At 41.6% G+C, this 17,069-nt stretch overlaps 1 protein-coding gene across 2 annotated transcripts in view; it reads right to left on the bottom strand.

The window, feature by feature from the left end:
- The window catches only part of MOSPD2 (motile sperm domain containing 2), a 150,337-nt gene that overhangs the window by 77,429 nt on the left and 55,839 nt on the right, over positions 1-17,069 (bottom strand). For both annotated transcript variants that reach the window (XM_077480224.1, XM_077480223.1), the window contains exons 4-5: positions 14,734-14,820; positions 4,306-4,460 (exon numbers count right to left, since the gene is read on the bottom strand). In XM_077480224.1, the coding sequence (XP_077336350.1) occupies positions 4,306-4,460; positions 14,734-14,820 (242 nt within the window). The remainder of the gene's footprint in view (positions 1-4,305; positions 4,461-14,733; positions 14,821-17,069) is intronic.

Genomic DNA, 17,069 nt, shown 5'->3' with positions numbered 1-17,069 from the left:
GATGTAAATCTCCTTTAATTTTTAGAAACTTTACTAAACACGTGGTAAAACTCAGTCTTGCAAAAATGACAGCATGGGGGTCAAAATATGTACTTCTCTTTATCAACAGGAGGATTATATCACAATACACAGACACTATATAAAAGCCACAAGTGTGATAAGTGACTGTAAATATTTAGGAATAAACCAATCTGCTCCTAAAATATATACTTATTGGCCAATGGTTAGGCTCCCTAGCAGGCTGAATATTCCTTTAAATCTGCAGATTTTTGGGTAGAGACTAAACATACCATTCAAATTTGTGTTTAAAAGATGTAATTTTAACAATTACAGCCTTGAGTCTATGTGGCTAAGTATATACCAGTGTTCCATATCTGGGCACTACAGTTTCTTCCTATTCCTCTTTGCAATACTGATTCAGCTCGATCAGATTGCAAGGGACCCAAGTGAACAGCCTATTTCAAGCCCTGCAACAAAATTATCTATAAAAGATGAAGCGCTCGACTCTGGCGTTTCTTAAAAAAATGTCCCTATATTTTGCTATATTCATTCTACCCGCTAGAAGGTTTTCAGGGACTGCTGCAGAGAAACAACCTCACAACATGATCTTATCACCATGCCTCATGGCAGGGAAGGTGCATTAAAAGGATAAGTTCACCTTTTAAAAATAAACACTTTTTTTGCAGGTAAAAAAAAATAAATAAATGTGTATTTGCTTTTTTTTTAATTTTATTTTAGGAGCCTGCAAAGCATTGCATCAGTCATCAGCAGATCGCTGATGCCATGCAGGTCTCCTGCAGACTTGACAGGAATAATCCATAAATTACCACACACTCAACAGTGCCATGGTAGTTCAGTGAGAACTACAAGCTGAGAACCGCAAAGGCTGTCGGTAGTTGTAGTCCAGTTATTCACAGAATCTCAGCCACTGAAGGCGTTAACTCCTTCAAAGAGGTATTAGCAATCGCCCAAGGAGGAGACTAGTGGGGGAGGCCACGGAGAGACTTCACGCCTCATCTTCTAGTGAACAGCCTTTTCTGTGCACATTTACAGCTATAGCCTTCAGTTTCCATTTCTTAAAAACTGTACTTCAAGGGATTTGCAATGTCATGGAAACTACTGAGTTTTCATTCCGACTTGCAATTTTCAGTAACCCTTTCAAGCTTAAAGTGATCTTTTGTCTTCATGATGTAGGTTATACCAGGATACTGACTCACGCGAAAACCCTTTCATTTCCAAAGTCACATACTTGAGTAGTAATTGGCTGCGATGGATTTAGGTGTGTCATAATAAGAGGAATGTTTACATCTGCAATTGGCCATGTAGTGTTTTTTATACAATACATACTTTTGGAAGGTGATTAAAGCTTATTACAAGAAGCCCTGGATGTTAAGATGATAAAAATAATAAATTCACTGTGATTTAATCTTCTGTAACAGTTAAACATGAAAACGTCCAAGGGGTGAATACTTTTTATAGGCCCTGTCACTGTATCAGATGTATCAGCAGATTGATTAAATAGCAGGTATAATACATATATTCAAAAAATGATGTGGGAGTGTTCAGAACATAACCATAAACTGGCATAAGATAAACATGGCAGAGCTCCGATTCACAAATTTAAATGCTTCATAGGAGGCTTGATGTTGAATTTGAAAAGCTTGGAATATACAGTATACCATACAGCACTCATGAGTCAGTGACTTAGACTGCAGTAAGGGGGTAACACCCATGCACTATAATTATCACCTCTTCCCTTTTTTTGGGGGTTTTACCATGCCTTCCTAAACGATTGTATAATTTCAGAAAACCAGTATCTGCATAAGATCTTTGAGTGGACTATAACTGTTGCATGGCTGGGCAGCCAAGCTCTCTAAAGGTAAGATCTGGCATTGAAAAATATCCATTATGCAGTGTGCGTTTCTTTCATATTTGAAAAATGTTTTTACATACAATCCAGTTTTGCCGTCTGGGCAAGACTATTATTAGTCCCATAGATATATTACCTTTGCTAAGCTAATAATCTTCACACCACTTAATATTCTAATCTAAAATCTTTCGGTTTCCAGTCTACTGTATTATAACCACCAATAGGTTTTACTTTAGAGATAGCAGCAAACATACCCATGGTTCTAAATGCTGATCACGTGGTATTATAAACAATGGAGTGTTATTAAAAGAACACTTTACATATATATTTGATTGTGACTATGAAATGTAAAGTAAAGTAAATTGATGTGTGAGGATGGAAAGAAAAAATATATATGAATTATATATATATATGAATATATATATATATATATATATATATATATATATATATATATATATATATATATATATATATATATATATATATATATATATATATACATATATATATATACACATATATATATATACATATATACACACACACACATAAAATATATATAATTATATACACACTCCAGAAAATTACTCTAATAGAAATTGCCTAGAAAGTGCTGCACATTGAAAAATCTCTCTCAATAACATAGATCAATCAAGTAAACGCATGACTGTCAAATCAAACATGACTTCTGTGTAAGCCTTAAAAAGCAAAAAACTCTTGGTCCCAAGGACTGGATTACACCTTTCAATGAAGTTTGCGTACAGCATGTATGCATTGTATGGCAATCAATTTCTACATAATTGTATTGTTATACACATTTGTTACCGGGGAGTCATTTACTATCCCCTGCTCTTTCTCCTCGATTGTATTTTCACTGAAATGCAATACATATTCAACCAAAAATCAGAACTCCAGGCAAGCGATTAAATATACAGATGAACTACATAGGTACTGTATCAGAAGAACTTTTATGATCTGAAGCCAGTTTTGTCATCTAGGCATCCCTGTCTAACAGTAGAGCAAGATCCCTGACCTCTTCTGCAGCAACACCACTTTGTCAAAAAGACAAAACACTGGACAATTGGAAAGCATCAGCACACGTACACCATCCCTGGGGCTCAGGCTGCAATGGTTGCTGGAGGGATGGTTTTGCTCCCCCCTCCCTCTAGCTTTGGGACTGGCAGCTCCAGGCTCTTGCTGCTTGTTGTGTGGGTGGGATGGGGATGCAGCAATCTTCTGAGATTCCGCCAGCATAGCTGCGTGAACCGCTAACCCGCCTGAATAGCCCGCCCACCTGCCTAAAATGCACGCTCAAGTGCCCACCTGCTGGAACCACCCGCCTGTCTAGCCACCCACCTTCACTCCTGGAAGAGGGAGATGTGAGCTTGCCATTGATTGACATTCAATGTGTGAGGTAAGCTTAGCTGATTGTACTTGCTCCTTGTCCAGCACCATAGTACTAGAGGAATGGGACTGGAACAGGCTGAAATTGAGGAAGAGGGTAACACTGCCATGTCCACCAATGCAGGTGGGGAGTGGGGGGTCAGTGGCAGTGAAAGTTAACCCCACTACATGCATAGGTCTTAAATGGCAGTAAACGTTAACCTGCTCTTCCCCCACCCCACCTTACATTGGTCCTCGAGGCACTTCTGCATTTGCGGTAATGTCAGTGAAAGTTAACCCCCACGCCCTACATTGGTGGTCAGTTGCATTGAAATGTAACCGCTCCCATGACCCCCAATGTGGGGGAGGGGGTTAATAATACGGATACCTGCGCTAGCAGTTATTAATGCACCCATTGACATCAATGCTGGGGATTATTAATGCGCCCACTGACTTCAGTGCTGAAAGTTACTAAAGTGTCCTCTGATACCAGTGCTGGGAGTTACTAATGCGTCCTCTGAAACCAGTGTTGGGGATTATTATGGTGCCCACTGACATAAATGCCGGGGGTTATTAACAAATCCCCTGATACCTGTGTTGAAGGTTATTATGGCGTCCACTGGCACCAATGCTGGGAGGTATTATGGCATCCACTTGCACCAATGCTAGGAGGTATTATGGCGTAAACTTGCACCAATGCAGGGAGGTATTATGGCGTCCACTGACACCAACTCTTAAGGCCTGGCTAGTAGCTCAGGACTTGAAATTTTGAGCCCTGTTCTAGCAGCATACTGCACATACCCATGCATTAGAACCCAAATGGCTCAGAATGCTGCCCCTCCTTTCCCAGTCAAATCCCATTCTGTGCAGGGATTATATTCTGGCAATCTAAAAATGTAAACATATTTACAGTAGTTGAGTTTAAAAACTTTTTAAATACCCACAATAATAATTTTTTTTTTTAATCAACATCTGGAGTTCAGCTTTGGAGTAATAACTTGAACTGTGTACCCACTGAAAATATAGTGTAATAAAATTATGCAACTTACTACATTACTAAGTCCGCACTCGGCCATATCAAAGACAACGGTTAAGAGTTTGCCTGGCTCCCTCTTGGCATACCGCTCCAGCCAAAATGCTACACATTTCTTCTTATCTTCATTTGTTTTGGCATCTCGAAGATGAAGCTTTACTCTGAGCCAGACTACAAAACCAAAAGGAAATAAATTAGCTACTTTAACAAAAAGCGAGAACAAGACAGGTATGTATTGGAATCGAAAGACTCAGAATGCGCTAAAATATCCATCACTGTTAATTTTTGAGAGTCATTTCTTAAAGCAGAACTCTATTCTCTCAATCAGCATTAACCATTTTAATCCTTATGCTGCTAGCCTCAGTAAATAGATTATATTTTCTTGTTTCACTTTTTTATTTTATTTCTTAAGTTGCTTCCTGTTTTTTGGCCTAGGCCAAACTATCATCACGTGTCCCAGGAGTCTTCATGGACTGGACCATTTTCTTCTATTTTTCATCTGTGGGTGGGGGGAAAGAGGACTCTCAGCTAAACACACCCGCCTGCGCGCAAGCTAAGGGCACATGGATTCCAGGAAGTAAATGCTACATGAATCATCTTTCCTTACTCAAGATAATCACAGCTAGAAATGCTAGGGGATGATTTTTCAAAGTGATTCTTAAGAAAAAGCATGGAGACATGTACGGATGGGTGAGTTTGCTTTGCATATTAACCACTTTCAGACTGGACCATTTTGCTGGTAAATGACCAGAGGTCTTTTTACACTTTGGCACTGCGCTGCTTTAACTGGTAATTGCGCGGTCATGCAATGTTGTACCCAAACAAAATTTGCGTCCTTTTCTTCCCACAAATAGAGCTTTCTTTTGATGGTATTTGATTGCCTCTGCGATTTTTATTTTTTGCGATATAAACGTAAAAAGACCGCAAATTTTGAAAAAAAATGATATTTTCTACTTTTTGTTATTAGAAAAATCCAATAAACTCAATTTTAGTCATACATTTAGGACAAAATGTATTCAGCCACATGTCTTTGGTAAAAAAAAAGTCAATAATTGTATATTTATTGGTTTGCGCAAAAGTTGTCACATCTACAAACTAAGGTACGTTTTCTGGAATTTACGCAGCTTTTAGTTTACGACTGCCTATCTCATTTCTTGAGGTGCTAAAATGACAGGGCAGTACAAAACCCCCCCAAATGACCCCATTTTGGAAAGTAGACCCCCTAAGGAAATTGATAAGAGGCATGTTGAGCCCATTGAATATTTTATTTTTTTGCCTCAAGCGATTGAATAATGACAAAAAAAAATTTTTTTTTTTTTTTTTACACAAAGTTGTCACTAAATGATATATTGCTCACACATGCTATGGGCGTATGTGAAATGACACCCCAAAATAAATTCTGCTGCTTCTCCTGAGTACGGGGATACCACATATGTGGGACTTTTTGGGAGCCTAGCCGCGTACAGGGCCCCGAAAACCAAGCACCGCCTTCAGGCTTTCTAAGGGCGTAAATTTTTGATTTCACGCCTCACTACCTATTACAGTTTTGAAGGCCATAAAATGCCAAGATGGCACAAAACCCCCACAAATGACCCCATTTTAGAAAGTAGACACCCCAAGCTATTTGCTGAGAGGCATGTTGAGTCCATGGAATATTTTATATTTTGCCACAAGTTGCGGGAAAATTACAAACTTTTTTTTTTTTTTTTTTTTTTTCACAAAGTTGTCACTAAATGATATATTGCTCATGCATGCCATGGGCATATGTGAAATGACACCCCAAAATAAATTCTGCTGCTTCTCCTGAGTACGGGGATACCACATATGTGGGACTTTTTGGGAGCCTAGCCGCGTACGGGGCCCCGAAAACCAAGCACCGCCTTCAGGCTTTCTAAGGGCGTAATTTTTTGAGTTCACTTCTCACTACCTATTACAGTTTTGAAGGCCATAAAATGCCAAGATGGCACAAAACCCCCACAAATGACCCCATTTTAGAAAGTAGACACCCCAAGCTATTTGCTGAGAGGCATGTTGAGTCCATGGAATATTTTATATTTTGCCACAAGTTGCGGGAAAATTACAAACTTTTTTTTTTTTTCACAAAGTTGTCACTAAATGATATATTGCTCACGCATGCCATGGGCATATGTGAAATGACACCCCAAAATAAATTCTGCTGCTTCTCCTGAGTACGGGGATACCACATATGTGGGACTTTTTGGGAGCCTAGCCGCGTACGGGGCCCCAAAAACCAAGCACCGCCTTCAGGCTTTCTAAGGGCGTTACAGTTTTGAAGGCCATAAAATGCCAAGATGGCACAAACCCCCCCCCCCAAATGACCCCATTTTAGAAAGTAGACACCCCTAAATTTAGGGGTACACTAGTGAGACTAGGTAATAAATGGCGGGTGCCCTGAAACTATAAAAAAATAACTAACCAACCAGCGTCACCTGTAACAGTTATATGGTGATCACTGGTGAAAGGGTTAACTAGGGGGCAATCAGGGGGCTTTATGCGGTAGTATATGGGGGTCCCTGGCGCTATAAAAAGCTGCGGCGAACCTAAATACCTACCTGCCTAACTAGCGTCACCTGTGACACTAATACAGCGATCAGAAAAACGATCGCTTATTAGGCTGGGTTCACACTGGAGCGATGCGGGAACGCCACGAATGCGCGGCGGGTTCCCGCATCGCATGCCTCCCGGCGGCAGTTCACACTGCCCTATGCGAACTGCTGGGAGTGTCAGTGAAATGTTAATGACACCCCCAGATCAGTTCGCATATCGCAGTGCGATCTGCAAACTTGGATCGCATGGTGTGAACACCCATGCGATCCGATTCTGCTGCGGACCAAAAAAAGGGTCCCGTGCGAGTTTGCGGCGGGTGCGGCGGGTGCGACACGAATTCAGCCATACTATCTGTATAGCTGAACTCGAATCGCACAGAGATCGGATGTGATTTGCACTGCAGTGCGGTGCGAATCACATCCGTTCTCATAAACCGCTGCAATGTGAACCCAGCCTTAGTGACACTGGCGACGGGGGGTGATCACGGGGTTAAACCTTTATTGGGGGGGTTAGGGGGGTACCTTAGAACTAAAGGGGGCTAACCCTAACTGCCCTAACAGTTATTAGTCACAAATGACACCTGCCGGGTGATCAGGGGGTTAAACCTTTATTAGGTAATAAATGGCGGGTGCCCTGAAACTATAAAAAAATAACTAACCAACCAGCGTCACCTGTAACAGTTATATGGTGATCACTGGTGAAAGGGTTAACTAGGGGGCAATCAGGGGGCTTTATGCGGTAGTATATGGGGGTCCCTAGCGCTATAAAAAGCTGCGGCGAACCTAAATACCTACCTGCCTAACTAGCGTCACCTGTGACACTAATACGGCGATCAGAAAAATGATCGCTTATTAGGCTGGGTTCACACTGGAGCGATGCGGAAACGCCGCGAATCCGCGGCGGGTTCCCGCATCGCATGCCTCCCGGCGGCAGTTCACACTGCCCTATGCGAACTGCTGGGAGTGTCAGTGAAATGTTACTGACACCCCCAGATCAGTTCGCATATCGCAGTGCGATCTGCAAACTCGGATCGCATGGTGTGAACACCCATGCGATCCGATTCTGCTGCGGGCCAAAAAAAGGGTCCCGTGCGAATTTGCGGCGGGTGTGGCGGGTGCGGCGGGTGCGGCGAATGGCTGAACTCGAATCGCACAGAGATCGGATGTGATTTGCACTGCAGTGCGGTGCGAATCACATTCGTTCTCATAAACCGCTGCAATGTGAACCCAGCCTTAGTGACACTGGCGACGGGGGGTGATCACGGGGTTAAACCTTTATTGGGGGGGTTAGGGGGGTACATTAGAACTAAAGGGGGCTAACCCTAACTGCCCTAACAGTTATTACAGTCACAAATGACACCAATGCAAAAAAAAAAAAAAAAAAAAAAAAAATGACATTGGTGTCACTGTGACTGGGGGGCAGGGGTAATTGGGGGGGTGATCGGGGGGTAAAGGGGGGGTGTGAGTGTGCCTGGCATGTTCTACTGTGTGTGGGATGTGTTGGTGCAACTCACTGATCCGCTCTCCTCCGTGTCGGAACGAAAAATACCGACACGGAGGAGAGAATACATCACTTCCTCTCCTGTGTTTACATTACAGGAGAGGAAGTGATGTCACCGGGGATTTCCATTCGTCGGGAGCGATCGCGAGGGGGTGGCCATGAATGAATGGCCGTCCCCTCGTCCGGGATCGCTCCCGAACGAAAACCGACCGCCGCAGGCACCGGGCGGGGGCCCGATCGGGCCCCCGACCCGCGGGAGGCAAATCACGTACATCTACGTGCTTATGCCTGCCCGTGCCATTCTGCCGACGTACATCGGCGTGAGGCGGTCGGCAAGTGGTTAATAATGTAACCCCAAGTTGTTCAACACGCAGTTGGATAAATCTACAAGGTAATTACTAAACCATGTGAAAGTGAAGATTGTGTTTTCAGGACCAACTAGAAATGGTAATTGTTCTTGAGCGGAAGAAATCCATTACTTTCAGCAAAAAACAAAATGGCACGTTTTGAGTTTGCGAAAAGGCATGTGGGAGACTCCCACTTTCACCCAAAATGTATGGAGGAAAGTGTTCTGGTCTGATGAGACTAAAATTGAACTTTTAAGCCATCAAATTTTTCAGCAGTCAGGACTGGGAAACTGGTCAGATTTGAGGGAAAAATGGATGGTGCTAAATACAGGGATATTCTTCTGTACCACTCTGCGTGTGACTTGAGGCTAGGACAGAGGTTCACCTTCTAGCAGGATAATGACCCCAAACACACTGCTAAAGCAACACTTGAGTGGTTTAAGGGGAAACTTATAAAATGTGTTGGAATGGCCTAGTCAAAGCCCAGATCTCAATCCAATAGAAAATCTGTGGTCAGACTTAAAAGGGGTTTTAAACTCTCAAGGCTTTTCACCTTAATGCATGCTATGCATTAAGGTGAAAAACCTTCTCATGCTGCAGCCCCCCAGAGCCCCCGTTTTACTTACCTGAACTCAGTCTTACTTCTTGGGGACAAGCACACGAGCTCTAGCTGGTGTCTCATGTCCTAAATGGTTAGATTGATAGCAGCGCAGCCATTGGCTCCTGCTGCTGTCAATCAAATCCAATGGCGCTGGCACTGGGGACGGGGCCTAGTCTGGCATTCGTCTCTGTGAACGCAAATGCTGGACACGGGAGCACGCCTACAAGGTAACCCCCCTCGGGAGAGCGCTTCTCCTAGAGGTTAATCTGATGCAGGTAGGAGCCACGAGAGCCATCAGGGAACCCCAGAAGAGGATGTTCTGGGCCACGCTGTGCAAAACGAGCTGCACAGTGGAGGCAAGACATGTTTTTTTATTTAAAAACATATAAAACAACCTTTACAATCACTTTAAATATTGCTGTTCACAAGAGCAAATCATCCAACTTGAAAGAGCTGGAGCAGTTTGGCAAGGAGGAATGGGCAAAGATCCCAGTGGTAAGATGTGGCAAGCTCATAGAGACTTATCCAAAGTGACTTGGAGCTGTGATAGCCGCAAAAGGTGGCTCTATAAAACAGTGCTCGACAAAACCCGGTCGCCAGGTCGCATTGGCGACTAGAATCAGCGACCTTGCGCCTGGGGCAGCATAGCTGGGGGTATCCCGTCTCCGTGGACCCCCCCCCCCCGCGCGATCGCGTCGGGCCGCGCCGCAGGCGGCCGGTAATTGAGCCCCCGGCTTTGAGGCCTTCTGTGATCCTATGGTTCCTTCTGGAATCTGGCGCCCTCTTGTGGTGGCCGTTGGAATTACAACCAACAATGCTAATGGGCCAGTCTCTCTCCATCCCTTTACTTAGAACCCCTAAACAAAACAAAACCAAAAAAATTTATATTTATATATATATATATATATATATATATATATATATATATATATATATATATATATATATATATTTTTTTTATTATTTATTCTAACACCCTGGAGAGTAAAATGGTGGTCGTTGCAATACTGTCTGTCACACCATATTTGCACAGCGGACTTACAAGCGCACTTTTTTGGGGGAAATTTTTTTTATTTAATAAAAAAAAAAAAACAGTAAAGTTAGCCCAATTTTTTTTTTTTTATATTGTGAAAGATAATGTTACGCCGAGTAAATCGATACCCAACATGTCACGCTTCAAAATTGCGCCCGCTCATGGAATGGCGACAAACTTTTACCCTTTAAAATCTCCATAGGCGACGTTTAAAAAATTCTTCAGGTTGCACGTTTTGAGTTACAGAGGAGGTCTGGGGCTAGAATTATTGCTCTTACTCTACCAATCGCAGCGATACCTCACATGTGTGGTTTGAACACCGCTTTCATATATGCGTTCGCTTCTGCACGCAAGCTTGGCAAGACAGGGCGCATTTAAAACAATTTTTTTTTCTTATTTTAACTTTTATTTTTATTTTTTTCACTGTTCTTTAAAAAAAAAAAAAAAAAGTGTGTCACTTTTATTCCTATTACAAGGAATGTAAAAATCCCTTGTAATAGAAAAAAGCATGACAGGTCCTCTTTTATATATGAGATCTGGGGTCAGAGAGACCTCACATCTCATATTTACACTAAAATGCAATTTAAAAATGTCCCTCTAAGAGCTATGGGCAATGACTTGGAGACAGGTGGGGGGCTGGGGGGCTATCTTCCCCTCACTCGTCTCCATGTCAGGCCAGGGACAGGTCCAGATCGCCGTCACGGACCTGGCTCCTAACTTTTTTAGCTGGCTCCTAGATTCCAAGCAAATTTGTCAACCCCTGCTATAAAATATTGACTGAATAGGCGGTGAATAGTTATGCACATTGTCTTTTTCTGTTATTTTGTGCTACTTGTCGTTTGCTTCACAATAATAAAAAAAAAAATCTTCAAAGTTGTGGGCATGTTCTTTAAATTTAATTATGCAAATCCTCAAACAATCCATGTTAATTCCAGGTTGTGAGGCAACAATACACGAAAAATGCCAAGGGGGTTGAATACTTTTGCAAGACACTGTATATCTGCAGTGTGTAATCCAAAGCATTGCTGTCTGACTGCTAGTCTCAGGAGATTTGGCGTTCGATTTGGTGAGGTCACCATTGTTTACTGTTATTTTTAGAGGAAGCTCTGACACGAGGAAGCAAAGCCCTGCTTCCAGCAAGATGGTTGCCTCAACACAGTTCCTTGTGATAAAGCGGTTACTGGTGAAATGAATTAGGGAGTGGTGGTCTCTGGGGAGCGACATCATATTACCAGCTGTACAATGGATATCTCAAAAAAAGTATTCCAGAGAATGAGATGTTAGCGTATGGTTCTTCATTCAGCAATGCAACAACACAGAGACACGGTGTAAAACAAGGCATGGTAAATCATTAGGGGAAAAAATGCAGGCAATACCACAGTCAATACTGGTGACTAGTCTTTTGCCTTCTGATTGTCTTTTCTGGGCAGTTCTTCCAGACTTTAGTTCCACTTTAATGGTACTGGCTGGCTCCTCATCCAAGCTGTCTGGCTTTTGAAATCCGGCCTTTTTTTTGTAATTACTAGCTTTGGTTTGACCTCTCAGAATGCACTTAAGCACTATACACCTTCAACTTATGATTTTAAGATGCAGCTTGATGTACCTTCGGCAGTACAGTTAATGCGTAGTCAGTATATTCATTATTTCAGTTTACAAAAAATGAGGAGAAAGGGGATTGGGACTTTGAATGAAGCACGTAGGTATAAAGAATTCAGCTTATTATACAAATTAACATACAAACGCATAATCATGAGTAGATGTATATCCAATACAATTATAATATCTGGTACAATTCATAAAAATGTATATCTATACATACATATGTAGACGGGTTGTCACACTATTTCTTCTTTCAGTTTACAAGCAATTAATAAGATGTCTAGACCAGATTTGTGTGAGCTGAGAAGTGCATGACACTACACAGTTGAAATCTGAACTCATAAAAACAGTCTTTCTTCTAATAATTAAAAGAAGCAGCGGCATTTCAGAGAAGATTCAAACTGGATATTATCATTTTAATGTGAGCATAAGAAAGAAAACAGATAATGTGTTAAATTGAGCCCGGATTTCACATGACTGACTGCTGGACAACAAAGAACTGATAGAAGAAGGCGGCCCGTCTAGTCATGAGACTATTGTTTATTCCAGAACAGAAGAGTGCTGTAATGAAACTTCACACGACTTCTGCACTAAGAGAAACATTAGCATATTACTCTTCAGAAGATTATATGCCAGGCAAATAACAAAAAAGCAGTATTGAAGCAACACCACTGATTAAGCTGTAAAGAAGTGTGCCTGTTTACAGACCTTGGACTTTAATGGAACACAAAGTGTGGCCCTGGTATGTTATAAGTTCAACAATTAGTTATTCATTATATCTCAATCGCGGCACAAAGCAAAATGCAACAAGACCTCCAGCTTCTTGCGTCATCTAGAGCCAAGCACAGAGTGCAATTGTGATGGAAGCAACAATTCCGTACAATGGCTATCTGTGTGCTTACCGGGTAAACACTGTTATGAATCAAGGACCTTGGATTATTCAAGAGATAAAGTGCATTTTTAGTGAGCACATATTCTGGAGATATTTGATTACTGTATTAAATATAAAGACTGTAGATTAATCTAGAGGGAGCCCCCAGTGCCTAAACCCTGGTACACACCATAAATGTTTTTTTTTTTTTTTCGTTCAACCCAGCGGGCGGAACAAAAAAAAAAAAAAAAAACAACAATTGAGCTTACCCTACCCCACCCCCTATGTTTTTATGCATAGGACATGGTAACAAAGCCAAGTGTCTCAACTATGCACAAAAACATAGGAAGTGGGGTGCAGAAAAATGGCAGCAGGTGCTCTGGAGTGATGAGTGAAAATTTGAAATATTTGGCTGTAGCAGTTTGTTGGAGAGCAGTATAATAATGAGTCTCTGCAGGCAACAGTAAAGTATGGTGGAGGTTCCTTGCAAGTTTGGAGCTGCATTTCTGCAAATGGAGTTGGAGATTTGGTCAGGATCAATGATGTCCTCAATGCTGGGAAATACAGGCAGATATTAATCCATCATGCCTTACCATCAGGGAGATGTGTGTTGGCCCCTAATTTTTTATACAACAGGACAACGACCTCAAACATACAGCCATGGCCATTAAGAACTATCTTCAGTGTAAAGAAGAACAAGGAGTCCTGGAAGTGATGGTTTGGCCCCCACAGAGCTCGGATCTCAACAATATTGTGTCTGTCTAGAGTTACATGAAGAGACAGGAAGATCTGAGGCAGCCTACATTCACAGAAGATCTGTTGTTAGTTCCCCAAGATGTTTGGAACAACCTGCCTGCCAAATTCCTTAAAAATCTGTGTGCAATTGTACCTAGATGAATTGAAGAATTGATGCCGTCTTGAAGGCAAAGAATGGTCACACCCAATATTGATTTGATTAGCATTTCCCTTATGTTAGTTTATTTTTATCAACAAAATGTAAAGTAAATTAACACTTCAATTTCTGTAAGCATTCTTCATTTACAGCATTTTTTCACACCTGCCTAAAACTTTTGCACGGTACTGTATAATTGTTTTTTAGGTTCAAAAACAGATTGTGTAGTGCATGCCACTTACGTTACATACACCAGCTACAATCTGCTTTCTTAACCACTTCAGCTCCGGAAGGTTTTACCCACTTCCTTAACAGACCATTTTTTGCTATATGGCACTGCGTCGCTTTAACTGACAATTGCGTGGTCGTGCGACGCTGTACCCAAAATAAAAATAAAATTGATGTCCCTTTTCCCCCCTCAAATTGAGCTTTCTTTTGGTGGTATCTGATAACCTCCGCATTTAAAAAAAAATTGCGCTATAAACAAAAGAAAGAGGCAATTTTTAATTAAACCAGTAGAGATCCGCGCTATAGCCGAATGACGGCTACAGCGTGGACCTGCTTTGCCGGGACAACATCTATTGCGCGCCTATTGGGCGCGCACGGCGCACTCTGTGATCAGCAAGTCTATGAGACTCGCTTGATCACAGATCGGAGTAAGGGGTCGATCCCAACCCCTTACCACATGATCAGCTGTCAGCCAATGACAGCTGATCATGTGATGACAACAGAGCTGGTAAAAATAATCACTTATAATACTTTCACATCCAGTAAATCAAGCAGTTCCAAAGAAAATCACAGCATCTCCCAGGTTTGCCGATGTATTATAGGAACCATATGCTTTAGTAGTGTACTGCATAGTACATTACTCTACGCTCTTCTTGCACACAGGTATATCAAATCTATTATCACAATCCCATGCCAAATAGATTTTCCACTTAGGAAAACCTGTACAATGAATTCACATAGCCCAATTAAACAAATAACTTTATTATGGGTTGTGATACAATAAAATGACAGGTGTTCCACTTACAGAGTTTATTGCCTTCTTTGTCATAACCGTGTAGATATGTAGCACCGACATCAAAACACCATCTGGGGAGAACTGATTCATTCAAATCTGTAAAATATTGAAGAAAATGTTTTGCAAGTAAGGAGAGATTTAATTGTAGTCACCCTATTCTGAATCCTAACCATACAACATTTCAGAAGCTCTGAAAGATGAGAAAAGCGATGAGAAATTTTCCAAAGGAGAAAAAAACTGCAAAAAAATCGTATCTGGGTTAATGTTAATGCTGCGTCTTCCTATTTCTTCTTCTGCTGTTACAGGGACAAGAAGTAAGGCTAGATCACCTCAAAAGGGTCCTGAACTGTAATAAAAACTTGTCAAACATATTTACTCTTCCAAAGTCTATCACCCTTTTCCCGATAAAAAAAAAAGTAAATTCTTGGGTCTAAAGCCCACTCAAGCTCAAAAATGCTGCTTTTACAGGCATTTGAGCATGCACACACTGGAGTTAAGAGGCAGAGAAAAAATAAAATAAAAAACATCCACTTGTGCGTTTAGGAGAGGGGTTTCGGAGTATAAAAAAATGCTCAAAAACACCTAAGCATTGCTCTAAAGTTAGTCAAGTTATTTCAAAGTATTGTACCATTCTGGGGGATTTTTACACCTCATAGGATTGTCACGATTGAATGACTTGTTGTGTACCTGATGTACTATATTTCTGTTCATCATTCTGTAAACTACTCATACCTTTTTCAATAAACCTTTTTTGGGAAAAAAAAAAAAAAAAAAAAAACACCTAAACATGCATTAACGCATTCCCAAGTGAATACATTCTAATTGCCAGAATTCTGGCAAATAAAATATATTAATGCCAGAAGCAGCAACATAAATGCATAAATGTGGCTTTTTACCATGGTTTCACTGCCGCTAAACTCCTGCAGGAGAAATAAAAAAAAAAACACCAATAGAATACTATGTGCCTTAGACAGTTGCCACTAGATCAGGTATCCCCACTGGAAGAAAGGCTTCCCCTTCATTCCTATTCTGAAGTCAGCTCTCTGTTGGATCCCTGCAATATTCCAAATATGGCTTCCAGGCTCTAAAAACCTCACTGTGCTGCATGGACATCCAATGCCGCCACAAATTCAGAAAGGGAAGTTGCTCAGTGACAGATCTGGTTCCGGAACTGCTCACCGGATCCGATAGGAGGGGGTCTTTGGGAACAGACAAGACGAAAAAAAAAAAAGAAAAAAAAGGATACTGTTTAAGGCTTTAAAGAGGAAGTAAACCCTGATGGGTTTACTTCCTCTTTGATTCCCTGCAAAGGTAAAGCATCGCATAGTAGTCCATTATGTGTCACTTACCTGACACAGGAGCCAGCGAAGTCACCGCTGTCCCCTCTAGTTCCGAGCTTCCATCTTCTTGGTGGGTCTCAGTGGGTCTCGCTGCTCCGGCGCTGTGATTCGTCGGAGCATCGATGACGTCACTCTCGCGCATGCGCACGGGAGCCGACACTCGCGGCATATCGCCGCGATCTGCGGCTTACCCAGTGCGCATGCGCGCCGCTGTCTACAGCGCGTGCGCCGTAGACAGCGGTGGTTGTCTTCAAGTAAATATCTCCTAAGCCGTATAGGTTTAGGAGATATTTCTTGGACCTACAGGTAAGCCTTAATCTAGGCTTACCTGTAGGTCAAAGTGGTTTGTAAGTTTACAACCACTTTAAGAACTAAAGAATAAAAGTTTGGCTTTAGATGCACTTTGAAGGACAATGGGCATAGCCATGCAAAGAATTACATTATACCCCAGCGGACACTTCAGATTCTGAATTGCTGGAATATAGCACAAATATGACATAACTCTTCAGCCACTCAACCTGCACACAGCTATTTCCTAGAAGGCATGCTTTTTATACCTTATACTAAAAATGGAGCAAAAAGCCTCAACAGCTATGTACAAGTCAGCATACATTTAGGTTGCATCTGTGCTACTCCAGGCAACAAGTAAAACAAATCAGTGAACTGGAAAGGTTATCCATGAAACAGTACAAGCTTACTAAAAATATGAAAATCCACACAATGTAACTTTATGTGAGTTAGATGTAGTTTACTGAAGCCACATCCGGTCGGTTTATCAATTGTGCTGCTTGGCAAGCATGCAATGGGCAGAGTTGAGAATACCTAGACTAACAAAAGCTCAGAATCGAAATAATTTTAAACAACAGGGGGAGAAGTGTTCTGTGCTATTTATAGCTTCCAAGCTATTTCTGGATATAAAACAAATGTTCCAGGCAACACAAACATGTTACAATTTTATTTTCGTCTTTGACTGGCGAGTGCCTTCAACTCCACCATAAGGCTGGC

The sequence above is a fragment of the Lithobates pipiens genome, unplaced genomic scaffold (genome assembly GCF_037356315.1).
Source record: "Lithobates pipiens isolate NorthernLeopardFrog02 unplaced genomic scaffold, aLitPip1_a1.2 Scaffold_16, whole genome shotgun sequence".
NCBI classification, from domain to species: Eukaryota; Metazoa; Chordata; class Amphibia; order Anura; family Ranidae; genus Lithobates; species Lithobates pipiens.
Note: the sequence above shows the minus strand (reverse complement) of the source record. Positions and strands in the feature narration are given on the sequence as shown.